General features: G+C 43.4%; 2 protein-coding genes across 2 annotated transcripts; one reads left to right on the top strand and one right to left on the bottom strand.

The window, feature by feature from the left end:
* Window positions 1-339: 339 nt before the first annotated feature.
* LOC146676776 (uncharacterized) lies at window positions 340-1,872 on the bottom strand. The gene is made up of 4 exons (XM_085415103.1): window positions 1,830-1,872; window positions 1,352-1,696; window positions 917-1,255; window positions 340-431 (listed from the first exon to the last, which is right to left on the bottom strand). Exons 1-4 carry the CDS (start codon window positions 1,870-1,872, stop codon window positions 340-342), a joined length of 819 nt encoding a protein of 272 aa, XP_085271229.1.
* A 12,619-nt stretch (window positions 1,873-14,491) lies between these two features.
* LOC146676775 (signal-regulatory protein beta-2-like) lies at window positions 14,492-16,280 on the top strand. The gene is made up of 6 exons (XM_085380457.1): window positions 14,492-14,534; window positions 14,682-14,996; window positions 15,086-15,445; window positions 15,796-15,924; window positions 16,014-16,057; window positions 16,149-16,280. The coding sequence occupies exons 1-6, from the start codon at window positions 14,492-14,494 to the stop codon at window positions 16,278-16,280; spliced, it is 1,023 nt and encodes a 340-aa protein (XP_085236583.1).
* The last annotated feature ends 8,122 nt before the right edge of the window (window positions 16,281-24,402 follow it).

Raw genomic sequence — 24,402 nt, 5'->3', positions numbered from 1 at the left:
AAGGCCGGTCCGTGAAAATATTGTCGGGCATAAACCGGTCTTTGGCGCAAAAAAGGTTGGAGACCGCTGTGTTACAGTTAGTCAAATATCCTACTGTTAGTCTCACAGCTACAGTGAGTAAACAAAAACCAGTCCACCAGATGTATTATGCTATGACATGGGCCTTTTATATGTTTTCATTAATGAAGCATGCCAATATGAGTATAAAAAGGAATAATTTCATAATCAGTTTTATTAATTCATTGGATTAACCTTTGTTGTCTACAATGTTTTCTTTGATATTCTGGTTCCAAAAATCATGAATGTTCTAAATTTAAGAAAGCAAAGCAAGAAAAACCTTTAGTGTCTGGATAAAATAAGAACTGCGATCACAATCACACAGAGAGCCAGCAGCATGCCGAGCACAATGACAACCGGGTCCCACTTTTGTCCTAAAATCACAAAACAAAATACACTAAATTCTTTCATTCTCATTTATAATTTGTAAACAGAAAATATTATCAAATGTCATGAAAGAAACGCTGAATAGTTTTTACCATAAGTGGATTTCACTTACTAATAACATTTTAAGTCAGTCTCTGTGAGCCATGAAATGCTGATAAATGTGGAAAGCATTAAGAAATTAATTCTGGGCTTTTTATTAGGTTTAGAAGTTTAAGAGTTGTATGCCATTTAAGTCCGCAAGTCCACAGGTAACAGTAGCAAATCAAATATTACATTTACATTAATGCATAATATAAGAATTACAGATATTTTTTAAAGTCTTATCAAATGATTCCCTGAAACATAAAAACAGTTTCAGTGAAGTGAATTAACATGTAGGAAAAAAATCAGCAAAAGATTTTAGACAATTATAAGTGTGACCATTTAAGATCTCTATATAATTAAACAAAGTAATTTTAAAAAATATACATACCTATCTCAACCACAGTTCCTTCACCAAACAGGATCTGTCCACATGTCACCACGGCACAGTAGTACGTCCCAGCATCAGATGAGTTTGTTACAGTTTTGGACAGACTGTAGTCACATCTCCCGTCCTCTTTATTTCTGAGACTGCCGTGGTAAATGCTGCCTGGATGGGATTCTGATGCACCTTTAAACCAGTGCACTTTGTCTTCATCTGGACACTGATCTGTGTCATCTTTGTTCTCAGAGAGGAGCGAACACTGCAGAGTCATTGTATCACCCAGATGTACTGACTCCACGTCTGAAGTTTGTTTCACGGTGAAAGATTTCTGCAGCGTTTTTGTATCTGTGTGAATTACAAAAAGACACAAAATAGCATTAACTGTAATTATTTGGGCTTAGAAGCAGATATGACAAAAACAGTCAAATTAAAATACGTTACCATCCACGACCAAAAGTGTGCTATTAAAAAATTTCATTATGTATGCCGTTCCTGCTTGGCATAAGTAAGTTGCTTCATCTTCTTTGCTTGCATTTGTTATGGTAAGAGAATAAATATCAACCACTTTTGTGGCATTGAATCTTGAGTTGTTAAATGGTCCCTTTAGTGATATTTTGTCAAAACTTCCTGAGGCAATTGTTTCAATCATGTTTCCAAATTTCAGCTTATACCAGTAAGACAACCCAACATCATCGTAAGGGATTATACATGTCAGAGTCACATTATCTCCAAGTTTAGTCACAGTTATAGAGCTCTGGAAAGGACCCTCATCCCCTTCGGTCAAAGCTAAAAAAAAAAAACAAAAAAAATACGGTATCAGTTAGATTCGAACATGACAGGACAAAGCACCTTAAATTTAACAAATATTACTCAACCCTATATCGCAGTGTCACATGTTTCAGTGCAGAAGTAAACTTACACAATGTACTTAGAAGAATCAAAGAAAGCAGTCTTCTGATCATTGTGGTACCTCAGCCTTCTCTCGCACAACTGATGTCTTCCAACTCAAAGGAAGACTTGGTCACAAGATAATCAGGGGGTACGAAGTGGAAATTACAGTCATTGGCTGAAACACAGAAAATCCACTTCCTGTAAAATTTTACAAACCATTTTAGTCAAACTTAGCTGTACAGTTTGTTTTCACTGATTATTCTCCAGCATAATCTGTATTTTAAAACCTAAATTGTACATAGATATAGGTTAAAAATATATATACATTGAGATTAATGTTTTATCATTGAAGCAAAGCAATAGCTACTAATTCCTACAGTTATAGATTTGGCATTGAGGATTGTAATTACTCCAAAAATTGTAACACAATGCATGATTTCATGATAGTCTATTCTCCACTAAATCTCTTGATTTCTTCCTCTCGTAAAAATTGCAAAAGTGATCTGAATACTTTGATTTTGGTAGTGATAAAGAAAAACCTTGTATTCTTAGTCTGTTTTTAAAGACCATCTTCTCATCTAGACCACCATCAAATTCAGTATTTGAAAATGACAGTTTTATCAATTCTTTGATCAGAGGTTTTAAAGGCTGAAATCAATCCGAGACCCTCAAAACATCAATGACAAACAACTGACAATGTTTTGTTTTTTTTCATCTAACATTGCATTGCAGACAGGTACGTGCATTAGAAGAAGCCTTAGCTTATTGAGCAATTCTCAATAAGAGCCCGCCACACAAGTGGTGTCCTCTTTTAAACTCATCAACCACAACATTAACGCCACTGACACTGAAACCAGGCCACATACATACCAGCCAACTACAAACTGCTATAGCCCAAGCAAACCCCTCATGGCAAAGGCAGTCAACAATTGCAGCATCCTCACCTAGAAGATGCACTAGCCCCAGTTTATTTAGCACTACCACAAAAACTGCTCAACAACATTTTGCCCAGCATTCAAACTCAAGCATTCACAGAACGCACTGGAAAAAGCTTGATCCACAAATAACCCATTCTGGATCCGAGACAAGTTGCTGCCCCAAGTGGAGAAGTTTAAAATATTGAGTTCATGAGTAAAGGGATAATGGAGCAGGAGATTGAGATATAAACCAGGGCCACATATTCAGCAATGCAGAAACTATATTAGTCTGTTGTGGTGAGGACAAAGCTCAGTGTGAAAGCGAAGCTGTAAATTTACTGGTCAGTCTATGTTGCTGCCCTCGTATGTTCACAAGCTCCAAATGACTGAGATTGTAGATAGGGTCAGGACCAAACCATTTAGGAGGGGCTTCGAGTAGAGTTGCCAATGTTCTACATCAAAAAGAGCCTGTTGAGGTAGTTCAGGCATCTGACTTCACTCCCTCTTTAACACCTCCTGGGTGAGATGTTTCAGGGATTTCCTACTGGGAGGACACCGTGGGCAAGATTTGGGACTCTGAAACTCTGGAGAGATTTTTCTCTTTCAATTGGTTTAGGAATGCATCTGTGTCCTCCTGATGAGCTGGAGGACTTGGCTGAGGAGAGGGAGGACTGCTTGTCTCTATTTAGACTGCTTCTATGCAATCCAAACCTGGATAAGTGGCATAAAAAACTTAGTTACAGTTATTTACAAGCCAAACCAGTAATTACCTTTTAGAAATAGGGAGTAGCACATGGTAGGGAGGAAAATCACTTGCACCTGGGTGTCACTGGCTTATTGTTGCATATGTTTGTTTGGGTTTTTTATTGCTCAATCAAGAATCTACAAAAATTCAAAGAAGTCTCAAATTCCGACAGCGGCACATACATGAACTGTTTATGTGTGGAAACATAGTGCTTAACGTAGCTGTCAAGAACCGAAGTTCAACACACAAGCTGGACCCAGGAGCAGAACACACACACAGCGGTACGAGAGAAAAAATAAACTTTATTATAACTGAGAGTGTCCCGGGAGAGTAGAAGGGAGAAAACGCACGGAACCAGAGAAACCGAGGGACCGGGAGAAGAATAGCGCAGGAAACGCCGAGAGCGGGACCGTGGGAGGCTGAAACAGAAAAAGAAAAAAGGATTATTGGGGTGCGGGTAAACCGGCAGCATACGAGGGGAGGTAGTGTACGCGTCTTACGATGATAGCGGGGCCAAGGGAACCGGAGGGAGGGGTGAGGGTCCGTGGGGAGAAGCTCCAGAAAGGGCGAGGCGGCTGGGGTTGATCGTGATCCAAATTCTGGACAGGCAGGTGGACAGGCTGGTGACTCAAAACACGCCGAGCAGTGATCTGGGTATACAAGGCAGAGTTAGTACTAGTTCACACGGATAGGATTGCCTAAGGACTTTCCCGTAGGTGTGCGTTACCGCTGAAGGACGATTACGGACTGGCGTGGAGCAGCAGGCTGGGCAGGATTAAATGGTCCACCTGGCGATCGCCTGGGATGGGATGCAGGTGTGGAGTCAGCGGCCACGCCCACGGGAGTGGGCATCCCATCAGCACCTCAGACGCCAGGCCGCGGACCATGACAGTACCCCCCCCTCAAGAGTCGCCCCCAGGCGACAGGCCGGGACCCCGCCTGCGGAGAGAAGCATGGAAAGCAGAGATGAGGCGAGGGTCCAGAACGAAGGAGCGCGGGACCCAGAGGCGGTCCTCGGGGCCGTACCCCTCCCAATCCACGAGATACTGCCAGCCGCGCCCGCACCGGCGCGCGTCCAGGATACGCCGGACCGCATAGGCCGGATGGCCGCCGACGAGCCGGGCGGGAGGAGGGGGCGCGGAAGGAGGGCACAGGGGGCTGAGGCGGACTGGTTTAAGCTGAGACACATGGAACGTGGGGTGCACACGCCGGGAGGCTGGAAGCCGAAGCCTGACTGCCACCGGGTTGATGACTCGGCCCACCTCGTATGGCCCGATGAAACGGGGAGCCAGTTTGCGGGACGTGCCCCGGAGTGGGATGTTCCCAGCAGCCAACCAAACCTTCTGTCCCGGCTGGTAGTCAGGGGCTGGGGCGCGGCGACGATCGGCGTAGTGCGCATGTCGTTCCTTCGCACGCAGGAGGGCGCTGCGAACGCTGCGCCATACACGTTGGCAGCGCCGAAGGTGGTGTGGAGCCGACGGGACGGAGAGAGTCAAGTCCTCTTCAGGGAAGAGCGGAGGCTGATATCCGAGAGACGCCTCGAAAGGTGATAGACCGGTGGAGGACGAGGTTAGAGTGTTGTGGGCGTACTCCACCCAGGGCAGGTAGGTAACCCAAGAGGAGGGGTTTTGACTGGCCACGCACCGTAGCATAGTCTCCAGTTCTTGATTGAGACGTTCAGTCTGTCCGTTGGATTGCGGGTGGAAGCCGGAGCTTAGGTTAACCTTGGCGCCGAGAGCGGAACAGAAGGTCTTCCACACCTGTGAGGTGAACTGGGGACCTCGATCGGAGACAATTTCCAAGGGGATTCCGTGGAGCCTGAACACATTAGCAACCAACGACTGGGCAGTCTCAGCGGCTGAGGGCAGCTTGGCTAGCGGGATGAAGTGAGCGGCCTTGGAAAACCGATCTACAACGGTGAGAATGACACGCTTTCCGGACGAGGCAGGGAGACCGGTAACAAAGTCGAGGGAGATGTGAGACCAGGGCCGGTGGGGTGTAGTGAGCGGGTGGAGCTGGCCTGCGGGGCGCTGGGTGGATGACTTATTACGGGCGCAGACGGCACAGGCAGACACATAGTCCCTCACGTCCCTTATTAGCGTTTTCCACCAAAAATGTTTCTTGAGGAGGTGCGTCGTTCTGTTCACGCCTGGGTGGCACGTGAATCGTGCTGTGTGGATCCAGTGGATGACAGCTCCACGGGCGGCAGCAGGAACGAAGCGCCGTCCGGGTGGTCCGGTCCCTGGATCGGGGTCTCCCGGGAGAGCTCGGCGAATGGTCTCCTCTATTTCCCAGGTGAGGGCGCCCACCACGCAGGTGGCGGGTAGGATGGTGGTGGGGGGAGTCGCTTCGCTGTCGGAGGAGTACTGACGGGAGAGCGCATCGGGCTTGGTGTTCCGCGATCCTGGACGATAGGAGAGCGTGAAGTTGAAGCGGGCGAAGAATAGGGACCAGCGAGCTTGGCGTGGATTCAACCTCTTGGCGGTTCTCAGGTACAGGAGGTTCTTATGGTCTGTCCAGATGAGGAAGGGCTGAGCGGCCCCCTCCAGCCAGTGGCGCCATTCCTCTAAAGCGAGTTTAACGGCTAGCAGTTCCCTGTCGCCGATGTCATAATTCTTCTCTGCGGGGGTGAGTCGGCGTGAGAAGAAGGCGCATGGCCGGAGCTTATTCAGAGGCCCAGACCGCTGGGAGAGAACCGCTCCCACTCCCGCATCAGACGCGTCAACTTCTACAACAAACTGCTTAGCAGCGTCTGGGTGGGTTAGGATGGGTGTGGAAGTGAATAACCGTTTTAACTTAGCGAAGGCTGCGTGGGCTTCAGGGGACCAGGTGAAGGGCACTTTGGGTGAGGTGAGCTGGGTGAGCGGCGCTGCCACCTGGCTGTAGTTCCGGATGAAGCGGCGGTAAAAGTTCGCAAAACCCAGGAAGCTCTGAAGCTTCTTCCGTGACTCCGGAACCGGCCATTCCAACACTGCCTTGACTTTCACCGGGTCGGTCTTCACCTGCCCACCTGCTAGAATGTAGCCCAAGAAGGAGATGGATGAAACGTGGAACTCACATTTTTCCGCCTTGACGTACAACCTGTTTTCGAGCAGCCGTTGTAGTACGCTTCTCACATGGATGTGATGTTCTTCGGGTGTTTTGGAAAAGATCAGAATGTCATCTAGGTATACGAAAACAAACACATTTAGGAAGTCCCGTAACACGTCGTTGACTAGAGCTTGAAAAACCGCCGGGGCGTTGGTTAGTCCAAACGGCATCACCAGATATTCGAAATGCCCCAGTGGGGTGTTGAAGGCGGTCTTCCACTCATCACCCTCACGTATTCGAACCAGGTGATAGGCGTTCCGCAGATCCAGCTTGGTGAAGACTGTGGCTTCCTGGAGTGAGTCAAAAATAGAATTAATTAGTGGGAGGGGATATTTATTCTTGATGGTGATGTCGTTAAGACCCCGGTAATCGATGCAGGGGCGAAGCGTCCCGTCCTTCTTTCCCACAAAGAAAAAACCCGCAGCGACAGGGGAGGACGACGGCCTGATTCGTCCTGCCGCTAGCGACTCTTGGATGTAATTCTCCATGGTTTCTCTTTCGGGGCGAGACAGGTTATACAGTCTGCTAGAGGGCAGCGAAGCTCCCGGGAGTAAATCAATGGCACAGTCATAAGGACGGTGAGGAGGTAGTGAGAGCGCCTCGTCCTTACTGAACACCTGCCGAAGATCGTGATATTCGGGGGGCACGGAAGAGAGGTCCGGTGCGGGTGGCGGGGTTGAATTTCGTTTCGTTGAGGCGGAGGGAACGGCCGACCCCAAACAGTTCGCCAGACAGAACACACTCCAGCTCGCGATCCTCTTTCCGGCCCAATCGATGCGAGGGTTATGTTTCTGTAGCCAGGGGTAACCTAAGATAAGCGGGGTGTCAGGAGCGGGAAAAGTGAAAAAGGAAAGCTGCTCCTGGTGATTCCCTGATGTGACTAACTGTACGGGTGCAGTTTGGTGGGTGATATAAGCAAACACTTGATTATTCAACGTGGACGCAGGGATGGGCGGCTCGAGTGGCGTGAGGGACACAGCTAATTTCTTAGCCAGTCTCTCATCCATAAGATTCTGTTCCGCCCCGGAGTCTACCAGCGCGGAGCATGTAAAGGTCTGGTTATTAGTTACGAGGGTAACGGACAGTAATAATCGGGGTCTAGTAGTGCTTAACGTGCTGCCCACCCGTATCCCCGGACTTACCGGTGGGCCGGGTCGTTTGGGCGGACCGGGCAGACAGCGATGCGGTGACCGGGCCTCCCACAGTACAGGCATTCTCCAGCCCGAAATCGGCGTTCCCTCTCCTCCGGAGAAAGCCGAGAGCGTCCGATCTGCATGGGTTCGGGCGGGGGAGGCGACGGAGAGCGCGCACACGCAGCCGTGGGCGTGGGCGGAGAAACACTGATCCCGGGGCGCAATACGGAGCCCATAGGTTTAAGCCGCCGCTCGGCATCCCTCTCCCGCAGGCGTCTATCGATCCTACGGGCGAGGGAAGCCAATTCTTCGAAGGATTTAGTCTCTTCGTGAAAAGCTAGTTGGTCCTTCATCTGGTCGGTTAGTGACCGTAAAAAAACCCCACGGAGAGCTGAATCGGGCCAACCCACGGCGACCGCTCTGGTACGAAACTCGACTAGGTACTCCGCGATACTGCGCCGCCCCTGACGGAGCCCCAGCAACTTCTGTGTGGCGTCATCTTCCGAGACCGGAGGGGAGAACGTAGCCCGGAACTCCTCCAGGAAATCATCGTAATCGCAATCACGAATGGAGTGAGATGTTAAATAGGCCTCAGCCCACGTTAAAGCACGTCCCCGTAATAAACCTACAAAATAGGAGATTTTAGCTGCATCCGTGGGGAAGGCGTGTGGCGTGCGGCTGAAGAACAGGGAGCATTGAAAAAGGAACCCCCCACACAGGTCTAACTCCCCGTGGAAGGGCTCCAAAGGCGGAGGCGAAACGCCGTGGGGCACGGGATTGGGCGGCTTGGTTCGCAGCTGTTCCCGAGTGTCACTGAGCTCTTGGTAGCGGTCCTGGAGCGATTGAAGCTGCTGGTCGTGGCGACCGAGAATAGCGCCCTGCTTATTAATGGCGGCACGGAGTGGATCTGCTGGGTCCATACTGGCCAGTCCGTGCTGTCAAGAACCGAAGTTCAACACACAAGCTGGACCCAGGAGCAGAACACACACACAGCGGTACGAGAGAAAAAATAAACTTTATTATAACTGAGAGTGTCCCGGGAGAGTAGAAGGGAGAAAACGCACGGAACCAGAGAAACCGAGGGACCGGGAGAAGAATCGCGCAGGAAACGCCGAGAGCGGGACCGTGGGAGGCTGAAACAGAAAAAGAAAAAAGGATTATTGGGGTGCGGGTAAACCGGCAGCATACGAGGGGAGGTAGTGTACGCGTCTTACGATGATAGCGGGGCCAAGGGAACCGGAGGGAGGGGTGAGGGTCCGTGGGGAGAAGCTCCAGAAAGGGCGAGGCGGCTGGGGTTGATCGTGATCCAAATTCTGGACAGGCAGGTGGACAGGCTGGTGACTCAAAACACGCCGAGCAGTGATCTGGGTATACAAGGCAGAGTTAGTACTAGTTCACACGGATAGGATTGCCTAAGGACTTTCCCGTAGGTGTGCGTTACCGCTGAAGGACGATTACGGACTGGCGTGGAGCAGCAGGCTGGGCAGGATTAAATGGACCACCTGGCGATCGCCTGGGATGGGATGCAGGTGTGGAGTCAGCGGCCACGCCCACGGGAGTGGGCATCCCATCAGCACCTCAGACGCCAGGCCGCGGACCATGACAGTAGTGCTTAACAGGTCAGGAGCAAGGTTATGAAGGACCATGAAGGTGAGCAGAAGACGTTTTGTATATTATCTGGAATTTCACAGGGAACCAGTGAAGTTCCTGAAGAACAGAGGTGATTTGGTAATAATGTAAGCAACAGAGTTTTGAACAAGTTTAAGCTTATGGAGGGATTTTGGGGGGAAACCATGCAAGAGAGAATTACAACAGTCAATGCAGTAGGTAACGGGACTATGAACAAGAATGGACGTAGACTGAGGGGAAAGAGAAGGACGTAATCGGGAGGGGGGCGCAGAATAGCACGGGAAGGAGCGCAATCACACAAAAACCACACAGTCGCTAAAAGGTCCGCAAAATCCTCTTAGCCTTTACGTTGCTACCAGCCTGTTGCTCGAGCCGCCGTACCGCGACGCTCGTACCGGGGGGGCTGGCGCGTCAGACATGGCCGTTTTGATCCCATGGCTATCCAGCCGTAACGCTCCTCACCTGCGGCACCCAGAACCTGAAAGACAAGACAGGAAGAAGAAAAAAAACAGCATTCCCCCGCAGGGTGGGTGGATGTCAGAAATGTTAGCCCATTAATTCCCTGCAGTTCTTTTTCAATTGAACACTAATTTGTTCAGCACTTTCTTGTCTTTTATACAAAGTACCAGCACAATTAGACCTACTACACAAAAACTGCTGCTACAATTAAAATGGATAGCTATAAGTGCTGATAGATGATAGATAAAGGTGACAGCTCTTATTTGCTACTTGTTTAAAAGAATCATAAATTAGTTTAAATGATTTTCAGTTGAACTGAGAAGAAGAGCAGGAATAGGGATGGGTATCGTTTAGGTTTTATCCGATACCGGTGCCAAATCGGTACTTTTGAAACGGTGCCGGTGCTTAAACGGTGCTCAAACCGGTGCTTAAAGAATGGAGAACACAAACTTTGTCCAAAAACCTCTCATGTTCAGCTGTTTTGTTGTTGTTTTTTGTAAAAAGATAACAATGTTAGCCTTTTCTGCAGCTATGGGGCATATATGGTATCACTCTTGGCTGGAAGCAGTGCTTAAACAATGGAAAAAAAACACAAACTTTGTCCAAAAACCTCTCATGTTTAGCTGTTTCCCACTTTTTCTTTGGTCATTTTAGCCTTTTTGTCCAGGGTGAAGGGAGTATCTGCCATCAAACAAGAAGACAGCCGCATGTAGCTATGATGATGTTTGCTAGTTCACCTTACATGCATTAATGTAATAACGTGGTTAGCCTACTCAACGTAAATTACACACGGACAACATTAAGCGACTCACGCAGAGAAGAACGGCTGCTGCTGCATCATCATCCTCATCATTTCTGCTACACTGGCAGGGCTAGGGGCCAGGACTCTATTCTTCGGGTTTTTGGGGGATGTTGCTCCGGTCCGATAACTGGCAACCCACCCAACGTGCACAGTGTGAGGTCTCGCAGCAAGCTATCAAATACGGCGCATTTCTCGGCTTTTAAAAAAAAACGCTATGCGTCGCCAGGTGTTTCATCAGTTTCGAGGTGTTACCTCCTTTGACAGTATCACAGTATCAGCTTAAAGCACTTGTTGCTGCTGAGTTTGCAACTTTTACTGTGAAGTACAGCCAGACTTTTGACCGCTTCGCCTTGGACATTTTTAATCTGTAGCTCTGCTCTAACTGAACGTACGTACCTGGCCCCGCCTACTATCCTGGGAAACATAAAATGATTGGCTAGAAGTGTATCACAGCTCAGGAAAAAAAAAAGCACTGAAATAAAGCACCGAAATGTGTGCTGCTTTTCGGTCTGGTTACTACCGTTTATGTCAGAACCGGTGCCATCATGGCACCGGACACCGATACCCATCCCTAAGCAGGAACATCTGGCCCAGCAAGGTGACAAATGCTCTGTTGCCACCTGCTGGTAAGTTTTTCATTCTTTTAATGTTATTCCACAGTGATTCTTGAAGAAAACAATTACAAAATATATTGCCTAAATGAAAAATTATACTTTCATGTAAATCTCGCTGCTTTGTAAAAATATTAGATTATGAAAATAAAAAAATATGCATTTGTTAATCTGTCAGTTAAACCAGTAAATTATTAATAAATAAAGACCACCGCTGCTTCTGTTTCTTGTTTTTTGTTTTCTTTCTATGCAGAATCTAAATGCATTTTTACACTACATTAAAAAAAGTAATTGTAAAGATGACCTAACACTCTGCAATTACATTGTGTTTGTCATTGTACAATTGTCCTGTATTCGTAAATGCCACCATACCATACCTAATTGTAAGATTCGTAAAGCCCACTTGTTTGGGCAGAAGGAACCAAACATATGTGATATACCACCAGGCCCCAGTGACTCTTCTCCATGTATCCTAAGACTGCTTTGGTCACTAATTTTTAATCCTATTTTTACTGACATGTGTGGACAATACATGACTTCAGACTTTAAATCTTAAATCAGTTCCCTGAGGTAACCATCTTATCACTACGATACCATCTCATCCTCGTCAAATTAAATTTAACTGCCTTTATTATTATTATTTACATTCTCTAGTGATAAAAATATGTCACATTAAAAGTGAATTTAACAAATGGTAATGCCAGAAAGGGGATTCTGTCCATCTGGATGTAGTGTTTTTCATTCATCCAAATCAATGTTTTCAGTCTCACAGTCTGATACGTGTATACCATAGTTTTAAAAGATGTGGGACACTGTGTAAAATGTATATAAAAACAGTATGGGACATGTTTACCACTGAGTAGCATCCTCTCTTCTTTTAACAACAGTTCATAATTGTTTGGGATTTGAAGAGACCAGTTGCTGGACTTGGTGAAAGTTGCCCCATTATTGTCCAATAGCTGTTCAACAGTCCTGGGTCTTCTTTGTCATATGTTTCAGAGCCAGTTTTTAGTCAGCCTCCTGTCAGAGAGCACAGGGTTTTCCAAAATGTATGTGCAAAACCTACTATCCTCTCAGCTTGCAAAGCACCAGCCTTTGGTAATGAAATATGGAAATTCCCATTAGAAATACAAAAAATATACATTCCAGTAGCTCGGCATCAATCTGGCTTTCAAAGACAATAGCCAACTGTCATTTCCATAAGGAGAGGTCATTGGAAAGAATGAACAGAGTGTTGATAGATGCTTGGCTCTTAGACTCTGATGGCCCATTTCGGCAGAAGGGAACCCCAGCTGTGAAAGCGATTGGAGCAGGACCTCGAGCCGAGACGCTGGTAGTGGAGATAAAGGTGGCGTGAATGGAGCTTGAATGATGAGAGGAGGAAATATGGAGGAAGTGGGGTGCACAAAGGCATTTCAAAGGAGAAAGACAGGTGCATAGTTAAATTTAAAGTATGTGTCATGAATGCTGATTGGTGAAAAATTTTTCTCCAGGCAGAGAAGCTTTGTTTAGTGGTGGATGTCACGATCCTGAGTCATTTGACCCAGTGTTTTGAATTTTCTCGTGTTTTGATGTCATTTTGTATTATGTTTCATGTTTAAGTCCTCTTTGGTAGTCTTAAGTTGATTTTCTAGTGCCTAGGTCGTTTCTGTTTAGATTTAGATTATTTAGTATTTCCCCCTTGTGTCTTTGCCCTCTGTGTCTCCCTCTGTGTGGCTGTGATTATCTTTGTTGTGAGTTCTTGAGACTTGCTTCCCTCATGTTTCATTCTGTTCCCTGTCATGTTATCCATATTTCCTCAGTCATGTCTCCGTGTGTCTGTCTGCGGCTCTGTGTGTGTGTTCCCATTACTCCCTGTTTTACTTTGTCTTTTAATACATTACGTCATATCTCTCTTGACTCTCTTCAGTGTACCCTTTCAAATAAAGCCGTCTTCAGCAGACAGTTCAGCTTCTTCACCTCTTTTCAGCAGATAGTTCCTTCTTCAGTTTTTTTCAGCAACACTTCCACTACATTTCTGCTACATGGCATCCACACACCATTTTCACAGGAAATAAAACTTTTTCTAGTACACATCTATAGTTTGTTTTCATTGCATGTGTGGATTGGATGGGTTGTTAATGAGATCTGGTGGGAATTCTATATCAGTAGTACCTTTAGAAATGTGATTACTTAGAAAATTAAAACTTATACACTCCCAGTCAAAAGTTTGGACACACCTTCTCATTTAATGTTTTTTTATTTTTATTTATTTACATGACTATTTATATTGCAAATGTAAATAGTGATAATAAACAAAAAAGTGTGAAATATCTCAAAACATCTTTTATATTTTAGATTCTTCAAACTAGCCACCCTTTGAGTTGATTACTGCTTTGCACACGCTTGGCATTCTCTCGATGTGCTTCATAAGGCAGTCACCTGAAATGGTTTCCCAACAGTCTTGAAGGAGTTGCCAGAGATGCTGAGCACTTGTTGGTCCTTTTGCCTTCACTCTGCTGTCCATCTGTGTGTGTGTGTGACATCAAACTACACTAATATCCAACAGTTGATTCTGTCTGTTCAAGAGACATAGGAACTTTTCAGTGTTCACTGTACTCTAATTCTCACAAGACAAAATAGAATAGAATAGAATAGAACAGTATAGCCATTTATTGTCATTGTACATGTACAACAAAATTGTGGGTGCTCCATACCAGCTGTCCCAGAATAAAATCTAAATAGTAGACAACAGGAATAAACAGCAAACAGGAGAAATATATACAATCAAGAGGAATATATGCAAAATACCATTAAAACACAAAGGCACACATTAGATTAGTTACAAAGTTACAAGTTAAAAAGTGCTTGGAAGTAGTGCAAAGAAAAGATACAGTCTGAACAGAGTCAGTTTGGTTTGCTATGTAATTTTCATATGTAATTTGCACCACAAATTACACATAAGTTCTGGTTTTGAAGAAAATAAATCATGCTGTGTGCTGTTCAACACTACTGAAGAACAAAATGTTATGGTCCCTCAACTTAACATTTCCCTGAACTGCAGAACTTGTGGTGTTTTAGGCAGTTTTTGCAGTACATATTAAACCATACATAGAGAGTCAAAAAAAAGGAAGTGAACAAACATTGTAACAGGAAATGAAAAAAGATCATTTGTTTTAGAAAAAGATCAAGATGAAATTGGTGTCACAGGAAGTTTATTTTAAGTGTTTTCTGTGTTAACCAATCAGACGCATTTTATGGTCTAACCCAGTGTGCTCATTTCCCCTTCGTAACTTACTGAAAAACCCTAAGGTGCATTTTCAAGATGGTCGTCTTATGGATTACATTGCTTTTTCTTCATCAAGGAAGTAAGGGGGGATTTGTTTCTGTTTGTTTGTTTTTTGTTTTATCTGACCATCTGACCAAACTGAACGTATTATTTATGTTGAATAGATTCATATATAGATAGACGTAGAGATAATAACATAAAAACTGAACGTTTTCTTTTACAGCAGATTCTCTGGTTCCAGAGAAAACAGTCCATGTTGGTGAAACAGCAACATTAACATGTGTTTTACCAAATGAAGAGCTCGGCAGCAGAAAGGTTCAGTGGTACAAGCAGAGAGTCGGGGATACTCTTAAATTATTAGTGTCACTTTCTGGAAAACCTTCTTCAGAGTTTTTTCAGTCAAGATTTTCTGCACATAATAGTAAAGATTTTAGCAACCTGACCATTTGGAATGTAGCCCAAGAGGATGAGGGAATGTATCACTGTGGAATAGACACCTGGATTAAACTTGAATGGAGTGGGACATATTTGTTAGTAAAAGGTAATGAACTGACCAACTTTTACAAAATTATTAAATGCCTCTGAGAATGTGGTGAATAATTTACTTGTATTACATTTTGTATTACACAGGAAACACTGAAAGGACATCAAACAATATTGTTGTACAGCAGCCGACAGAATCAAATCCACTCCGTCCAGGAGACACAGCAACTCTTCAGTGTTCAGTTCTGACAAATTCTGAGAACAACACATGTTCAGGACATCATAATGTTTTCTGGTTCAGAGATGGATCTAATAAATCTCTTCCAAACATCATCTACACTCATGGAAACAGAACTGATCAATGTGAGAAAAGATCTGACCCTCAGGATGGGTGTGTTTATCGCTTCTCTAAGAACGTCAGCTCCTCTGATGCTGGGACTTACTACTGTGCTGTGGCCACATGTGGGGAGATATTATTCGGAAATGGAACTACACTGGATGTTCAAGGTATCTGTGCCTGATTTTTAAATCAAGACATATAATATACATAAATCAGATAATATTTATCAGAATCAGAATCAGAAAGGGTTTTATTGCCAAATGTTGAGCAGGTTTACAACATTAGGAAATTGCTGCGGTGCTTCAGTGCAAACATACTGTCATAAATTACGCTTAAATAGACATGAAAATAAAAATAAGAATAAGAATTAAAAGTGCTAAGTAGATAGATATATACATGTTACATATACATTTATATTTAAGTACCAGTAATTAATACACGTTTTTATTTCATAACTACTGTAATCTTACTATTAGGCAACTCTAATTTTGTTTTCTCACTTTTACTATTGTTGCAGAAAGCAGTGCATCATCACAGACAGCCAGTACAGTTGTTTTTGTGCTTTGTGCTGTCATGGGTATAAATCTCATTGTTACTGCTGTCCTCATTTACTTAACCAAAAAAAACAACAACAGTGATCACAAAGGTAATTGAAGTTACTCACAGTTCACTATAAACAAAATAAAAGATTCTTAAATTGATATTAACTTGTTGTCTTTCTGTACTATGATCAAGCTCCTGTCCTGCAGAAAAACCTTAGTGATCAGAAAAGACAACAGGTAAAGTATTAAATGCTACGATTACTCTCACAAATATGAAAATTAAAAATAAATATTAAAGGTTAATAAGCATTTTTACATTTTTGAATAGATTAAGGACACACAGATGTTTTCTGCTGTTGTCTTTGCCGTGATGGAAGCTGATATTTGCAACAAAAAGGATGCAAAGGCAGCAGAGAAGCAGCAGATCTACACAGCCATCAAAGCTTTTGGGCTGGATTAGATCTACTTACTGTTGCTTGGTATGAAACAATCTACAGTTGAGGATTTTTTTCATCTTATAGATAATATGCTTTTATGTGTTTAAATTATGCTCTAGTTCTTTACATATACACTTGCATACACATCTAAGCTGCAAGATTCCTACTGTAGTCTGGTCATGACTGTTTTATTTACAATCTTATGTGCTGTCTTTAATAAAGCCCAAGTTATCAAAGTAATTATGTTTAAAATGGACATTACTGCACCGGGGGTGTGATTAAATGGGTGCCCACATAATTCCCCTACTTTCTTTCCTGTCATGTTAACAACCCATTCCTTTTTAATTAACATTTCTGTAAATTACTGCAAGGTTGTTGTAAAGTATTAATGTAAATAATATTTTCAGGGTGATATTCATGTACCAGGAAAAGGTAGCCAGTAGCCTACACAATTTCCTTAGGGATTAATAAAGTATTCTGATTCAAATTTGATTCAAGGGTCACTTAATTCCAGAGCAGCACATTTTTTGGAACCTTTTCTGCTCGACCATCTCTGATTTGCATAAAAAATGTTCATCTTTCGGCACATAACAATTGCTGTGAAATTTCCGAAATCAAACAACTGTGTAAACATAGTTAAAAGAATCAAGAGCAACCTGATTAAATATGTTAAACATGTCAGAATTTGAATATGTAGAAAAAGTATTTTGAGATTGAAACACATTTAGTCTTCCACTGTTTCCACTGAAAAAAACATTAAAATACCTGCATAGAGACTGTAATAATAAACTATTAATGGAATGGTAAAGTTTTTATCATGGTGTTTGTGTGAAAGACCGTCTTTTTGTACTGTAATCAGTGTTTATGTTGAAATAAAAAATTACTGCAAGAAAATCTGTGTTCCACTGCATATCCTTGATCAATGAGACATAAGATTTTCCTTTCTCTTTGTATGCTAAAACCTGTTAACCAAACTTGACTATTCCCTTTTTAACGTCATCCAACACTGCTATCATTTTTAACAGCTTTTCTTTTTTTCTTTTTTTTTTTATTAAAAGGTTACAAAGCCCTGCTTGGCTTAATATATTGGTCCTTCATCCCGTCAGTGTTCTGGAAGATTTTATTGTTAAAAATTGTTGCTCATTGTCTTTTGGTGTCTTTTGGCCGGTTGTGCTTCAGATGGATGTTCAGTTAGTTACCTGTTGTTGTTAAAATTGGGGCGGCAGGGGGAAGGAGGGGGATGCAACACAGTCTCCCTGTAGTGATCACCCAGCAGGGCAAGGATTCGTAGCACTGCATAGTTTGTCTAATCTATTATAAATAATAACATAACTGTCTGCTCCTGTATTTTATTACATGTTGTAATAATTGTATATATAACATTCAATAAGTTTTCACAGGTTATCACTTGTTCCACATGTGTCATGTTATAGCCTTATTTCAATGGATTAAATACATTTTTACCTCATATGCTATGACAAAATGAAGAAAGGCTGCTTGAAATTTTTACAAATTTATTAAAGCAATTAAACTAAAATATAACATTCAGTGTAGAAGTTAAAGGTTTTGTGGTGCTACATAGTCTGTCTAATATATTATATACAATAATAATAGACACTGGTGCAAAAGCACAATAACAATCAATACAAATATAAAGGTAACAGTAATGTCTGATAATATGTGGGGTGTAGATATACAGTGTTTTACATGAACAGGCAGACTTTTATACTTTGTGTAGACTTTACAGGTATATACCTATTTTTGTGGCACAGAATATGACATACAACAACTTAATGCATTAACAATATGACACAATGAGTATATGAAAAAATATATATGTATCACACAGAGAGTCATATATCTTTCTGTCAGTCTCAGAGTTAGAGCTTGTGAGCTCTGCAAAAAATGTGTCATCCAGAGCATGTGTTATGCTCAGACATGTGGATTATTGATTAATGAAACATGCCAATATTAGAATAAAAGGATATTCTGACAATGACTATTATAAATTCAGTATAACAGGCCTTGATTGAACTTTGGTGCTTTGGTGCTCTAAAGCAAAGAAAAACCTTTGGTGTCTACATGAAATAAGACAATAATAAATAAGATAATAATAATAATAATAATAATAATAATAATAATAATAATAATAATAATAATAATAATAATAATAATAATAATAATAATAATAAAGTAAAACTCTGAATACATTTACTGAATAGGTTTCACTGATTAGTAATATTTTGAGTCAGTCATAAAATTTTGCAAAAACTTCCTGAAGTAATTGTTTCAGTAATATATCCAAAATTCACTTTATACCAGTAAAATAAGCCAACATCATCCCCAGGGATATTACATGTCCACTTTAGCAGAGCTGAACTGCAGTAAAGTGTTTCATTTCAGTTAAGATTGTAATTATACTGAAAATTGTAATTCAATATATGATGTCAGGATGCTGTTTACTCCACTTGGCCTCTTGGTTTTTATCTCTCTTTTGTCCTCATTCATTTTGTTTAACTGTTTCATAAATTAAATGCATCAAAAAAATTTAAAACCAAATATGTATATTTGGGTCCTCGGAATCAGAGATCCCCTCTTTTTGTTACAGTGTGGTATTCAAACTTTTAAAACTGATCTGAATATTTTCTAAATTGATTTTGGTCAGACAAAGACAAACGTAAATGGCCTGCATTTGTATAGCGCTTTACTTAGTCCCTAAGGACCCCAAAGCGCTTTACACTACATTCAGTCACTCACACATTCACACACAATGTGAATGTGTGCAGCATTGTAGCCACAGCTGCCCTGGGGCACACTGACAGAGACGAGGCTACCGGACACTGGTTCCAACGGGCCCTCTGACCACCACCAGTAGGCAACGGGTGAAGTGTCTTGCCCAAGGACACAATGGCCGAGACTGTCGGAACCGGGGCTCAAACCGGCAACCTTCCGATTACAAGACGAACTCCCAACTCTTGAGCCACGATCGCCCCGTGACGTATTCTGAGACACTTCTCTGTTTTCACAGATCATCTTCTTTTGTTGTGAGAGGGCTCATCTAGACTAACAGCAAATTCAGTACTCTTAACAAAATTACAGTTGAGCAAGAAGTGTTAGCAATCCTGTGATATGAGATTTAAAAGGCTGAAATTAGTCTGACAGACTCAAAACATGAATGACAAACAATTGACAGTTTTGGCTTGTTTTCATCTGACGTGACATTGTAGTTCGGTACATGCATTAGAAGAAGCTTTAGCTTATTGTGCAATTTCCTGACAGGTGAGAAATGATGAAAGGAAATGGTATAAGATCCTGCCACACAAGTGGCGTCCTCTTTTACGCTCATCAACTGTAACATTAAAACCACTAACGCTGAAACCACGCCCTGGCATTTGTGTAAATATTACAGCGATACATATCAGCCAACTAAACACTTTTGTAGCCCAAGCAAACCTCTCGTGGCAAAGTCAGTCACCAATTTCATCACCCTCACCTAGAAGAACAACAGCCCTCTCATGCCACAAAACTTCTCCTGAACAACTCAAGGAATGCAACATTTTGCCCAACCTTCAGACTCAAGCATTCACAGGATGCACTATAACAAGCCACAAATAAACCATTCAATAACCCAATGGCTAAGGAGAGGGACATCTGGTAGCCTCAATTCAATTCAATTCAATTCAATTCAGATTTGTTAATATAATGTCACAACACAACCACAGTTGCCTCAGTGCTCTTTATATTTTAAGGTAAAGACCCTACAATAATACAAAGAAAACAGAGCGCACCATACGTCACATGACTCCCTATGAGCAAGTGCTTTGGTGACAGTGGGAAGGAAAAACTTCCTTTTAACAGCAGGAAACCTCCAGCAGAACCAGATATAAAAACAAGACAAACCGATGATGTGGATGAGAGTCAGAGATTAATAATAAAAAAAAAATATCTATAACAAATTATAATTAATTATTATAAATTATAATTTTAAAAAATAAATAGTGAATGAAAAGGGTGACTAAAAAATCCTCAAGCAGCCTAGACGCACTGCAGCTTAACTAAGGGAGAGTTCAGGGTCACCTGATTCAGCCCTAACGCTATCCTTAATTTATTTCTTATCTCGTTTTAAGCCTAATCTTGAAAGTACAGATAGTGTCTGTCACCCGAATCAAAACTGGCAGCTGGTTTGAAGAAGGGTTTGAAAACTGAAGGCTCTGCCTCCCATTCTACGTTTAAATACTGTGATAGGGGTGATATGGTACTATAAGGTCATTGAGGCAAGAAGGGGCCTGATTATTCATGACCTTGTATGTGAGGAGCAGGATTTTAAATTTTAAAATTCTGGATTTAACAAACAGCCAATAAAGAGAAGCCAATATAGGAGAAATGTGCTCTCGCTTTCTAATAATAATGGATTGGATTTATATAGCGCTTTTCAAGGCACCCAAAGCGCTTTACAATGCCACTATTCATTCACTCTCACATTCATACACTGGTGGAGGCAGCTACAGTTGTAGCCACAGCTGCCCTGGGGCAGACTGACAGAAGCGAGGCTGCCATATCGCGCCATCGGCCCCTCTGGCCAACACCAGTAGGCAAGTAGGGTAAAGTGTCTTGCCCAAGGACACAACGACCAGAACAGAGAGCCCAGGGATCGAACCGGCGACCTTCCGGTTACAGATGTGATTCCCAACCCCCTGAGCCACGGTCGCCCTTTGTAATCCCTCTTTGTAATCTTGCTGCATCATTTTGAATCAACTGAGATTTTTCGGGATTTTTTAGGACATCCTGATAATAAGGCATTACAGTAGCCCAATAATAAATGCATGAACTGTTTTTCCAGCTGTACTTACACTGCTTCTCCTGTGATCTAAACCTTTATAAGTGGCAGAAAAGGAAAGGATGAATGGATACACTGAGGCAACCAGATAATTTTGATATATAACAGCCTTATTTACAAGCTAAACCAGTAAGTACTTTTTAGAAAGAGGCAGTAACACGTTTTCTGCAGAAACAGAGAAACTTTGACATGACTGCTGCATGTACAGGAACTGTTTACATATGAAAACGAAAATGTTGCACTTAGGAGCACATCAAAAAGCTAACAATGGCCAGTGCACACACAACTGTGCAAAGATAGTTTAACCGAATTGACTTATCCTTTTTCATTTCAAAGTGCAGCGGTATTTGTACGTTAGTGCCTGTGAAAGAACAAGCAAAGCCACATGTGGCAGCTGAACTGTGAGATACAGGCCGCGGCTAGCTACTTCTCTGCAAACCTGTTTACTCCGAACACACAAGTATTTTGTTATCTACAGGATGTGTAGCCTGTTCACAGTGTTACGACTTTGTCTTTCATGTCGACTTGCTGATTGGGTGCAGGCACTACCCACAGCTAGGTTGCGGTTACAAAAAGATCAAATACAATAGTTTAGCGCAAAAGAAGTGGACAGTCCTCTCTCACGCATGCCTTAACAAATGTGTGTCACAGCACACATGCAACATGCCACACATAGCACACAAGGACACTTTGTATGCAACTGTCTGCACCAGTAGCTTTCAGAATATGATATTAAATGGCACCCTAGCCTTCCTCTCTCATAGATTCTCAAACCCATTAATTAGGGCAGGCACAATTCAGTTCTGAGTACAAAACAGGAAGCGATGCTTTATATAAATTTAGAGTTTTTGGAAATCCTGATAAGGTTTGCAAACAATAACCCCCATGCACAGACACTAAAAATCAAAGGAGAAAAAAATCCTGTGTGGATTCAAACCAGGCAGCCTCATCACTGCTGAATTTTCCATGCATCATTTGTTTCACACAGCTTGTGAAACAAAAAGCAAGGAATCAACCACAAATGACTTTTGTATTAGTTACTTGTTTATGATTTTACCTCATTAACATTACTCCTGCTTCTACCACAAAAGCTGGTTCTACAATTAAAATGTAATAAAAGTAATGATGAATACTCTTATTTGTCAAATCAAATCAAATCACTTTTATTGTCACATCACATGTGCAGGTACATTGGTACAGCACATGTGAGTGAAATTCTTGTGTGCGAGCTTCACAAGCAACAGAGTTGTGCAAATACAATAATGTAAACAAGCAAAATACAAGAATGGCTACATCTGAAACTAATAAATATATGTACAATATATAATAGTATATGCATTTCTGGATGTGTATACTAAATATTTTTCTACGTGTGTGTGTGTGTGTGTGTGTGTGTGTGTGTGTGTGTGTGTGTGTGTGTGTGTGTGTGTGTGTGTGTGTGTGTGTACACATATTTTACAAATTAAATAGAGTAAACAATAAATAAAATATATAAAATAAATAAAATAAAATATACAGAGTGAGACATGTACACCAAGGAACCGGAAGCTGCTCACTCTCTCCACAGCAGCGCCGTTGATGGTGATGGGGGTGTGTACTTCTCTGCACCTCCACTATCAACTCCTTTGTCTTTGCGACGTTGAGGGTGAGATGGTTGTCTTGACACCAGTGGGTCAGGGCGCTGACCTCCTCCCTGTAAGCCGTCTCATCACCATTGGTGATAAGACCCACCACTGTAGTGTCGTCCGCAAACTTCACAATGATGTTGGAGTTGTTAGTGGCTGTGCAGTCGTAGGTGTAGAGTGAGTACAGGCGAGGGCTCAGTACACACCCCTGTGGAGCACCAGTGTTCAGTGTGATGGGGGATGAGGTGATGCTGCCCAGTCTGACCACCTGGCGTCTGTCAGACAGGAAGCTAAGGATCCAGCTGCAGAGGGAGCTGCTCAGTCCTAGATCCTGCAGTTTCCTGTCCAGCTTCGAGGGAACGATGGTATTGAATGCTGAGCTGTAATCTACAAACAGCATCCTCACATACGTGTCTCTCTTCTCCAGGTGTGACAGGGCAGTGTGTAGTGTCAGGGCTATGGCATCATCAGTGGACCTGTTGTGGCGGTATGCAAACTGTAGAGGGTCCAGTGAGTCGGGTAGTGCAGAGCAGATGAAGTCCCTGACCAGCTTCTCGAAGCATTTGCTTACGATGGGGGTCAGGGCTACAGGTCGCCAGTTGTTCAGTGAGGAAATGGTGGAGGATTTGGGTACAGGGACGATGGTGGCCACTTTGAAGCAGGCTGGGACTACAGACAGAGAGAGGGAAAGGTTGAAGATGTGTGTGAACACTCCAGCCAGCTGAGCCGCGCATGACTTGAGGACGCGGCCGGGAATCCCGTCCGGACCAGTAGCTTTGCGCGCGTTCACCTTCCTGAAGCACCTCCGCACATCCTCCTCAGACACAGTGTGCGCACTGACGTCATCCGCGGTGCGCACACTGTCCGGTCTCATGGTGTTCGCTGTGTCGAATCTAGCGTAGAATACGTTTAGATCCTCACACAGAGAGGCCGTGGTCTGTGGTGTGCTGGTTTTCCCTCTAAAGTCTGTGATCGTGTTTAGTCCCTGCCACATACTCCGAGGGTTGTCAAACTGTTGTTCCACCCTGTCCCTGTACTCACGTTTGGCTGCTTTGATCGTCTTCCGGAGTTGGTAATGTGCGTGTTTGTAGTCCGATGTGTTCGCGGAGGCAAAGGCGGTGTTCCGTGCCGCCAGTGCCGCGCGAACATCTCCGTTAATCCAGGGTTTTTGATTTGGGAAGGATTTAACTGTTCTGGATGGGACGACATCTTCCACGCATTTCCTGATAAATCCGCAGACTGAGTCTGTGTATTCATCAATGTCCCTAGCAGCCACGTGAAAATTTCCCAGTCCGCGTGATCAAAACAGTCCCGCAGCGCAGACTCCGATTGGTCCGTCCAACAGTGCACCGCCCTCCGGGTTGGAGCTTCCTGTTTCAGCTTCTGCCTGTAGGCGGGCAGGAGCAGGATGGAGCGGTGATCTGATTGGCCGAATGGGGCGCGGGGGAGGGCTTTGTACGCATCCCGGAAAGAGGTGTAGCAGTGGTCGAGTAGCCGATCTCCACGAGTGTTAAAATGGATGTGTTGGTGGAGTTTGGGTGAGACTTTCTTCAGGTTTCCCTTATTAAAGTCTCCGGCTGTGATAAACGCTGCCTCTGGGTGTGCGGTTTCCTCGCTGCTGATCGCGCTGTACAGTTCCCTGAGTGCTCGGTCAGTGTCGGCTTGTGGGGGAATGTAAACAGC

The sequence above is a fragment of the Rhamphochromis longiceps genome, linkage group LG2, assembly GCF_057381845.1.
Source record: "Rhamphochromis longiceps isolate RC_006_pf linkage group LG2, R_longiceps_female_GT1.1, whole genome shotgun sequence".
NCBI lineage: Eukaryota > Metazoa > Chordata > Actinopteri > Cichliformes > Cichlidae > Rhamphochromis > Rhamphochromis longiceps.
This window is presented reverse-complemented; position numbering and strand designations above follow the sequence as displayed.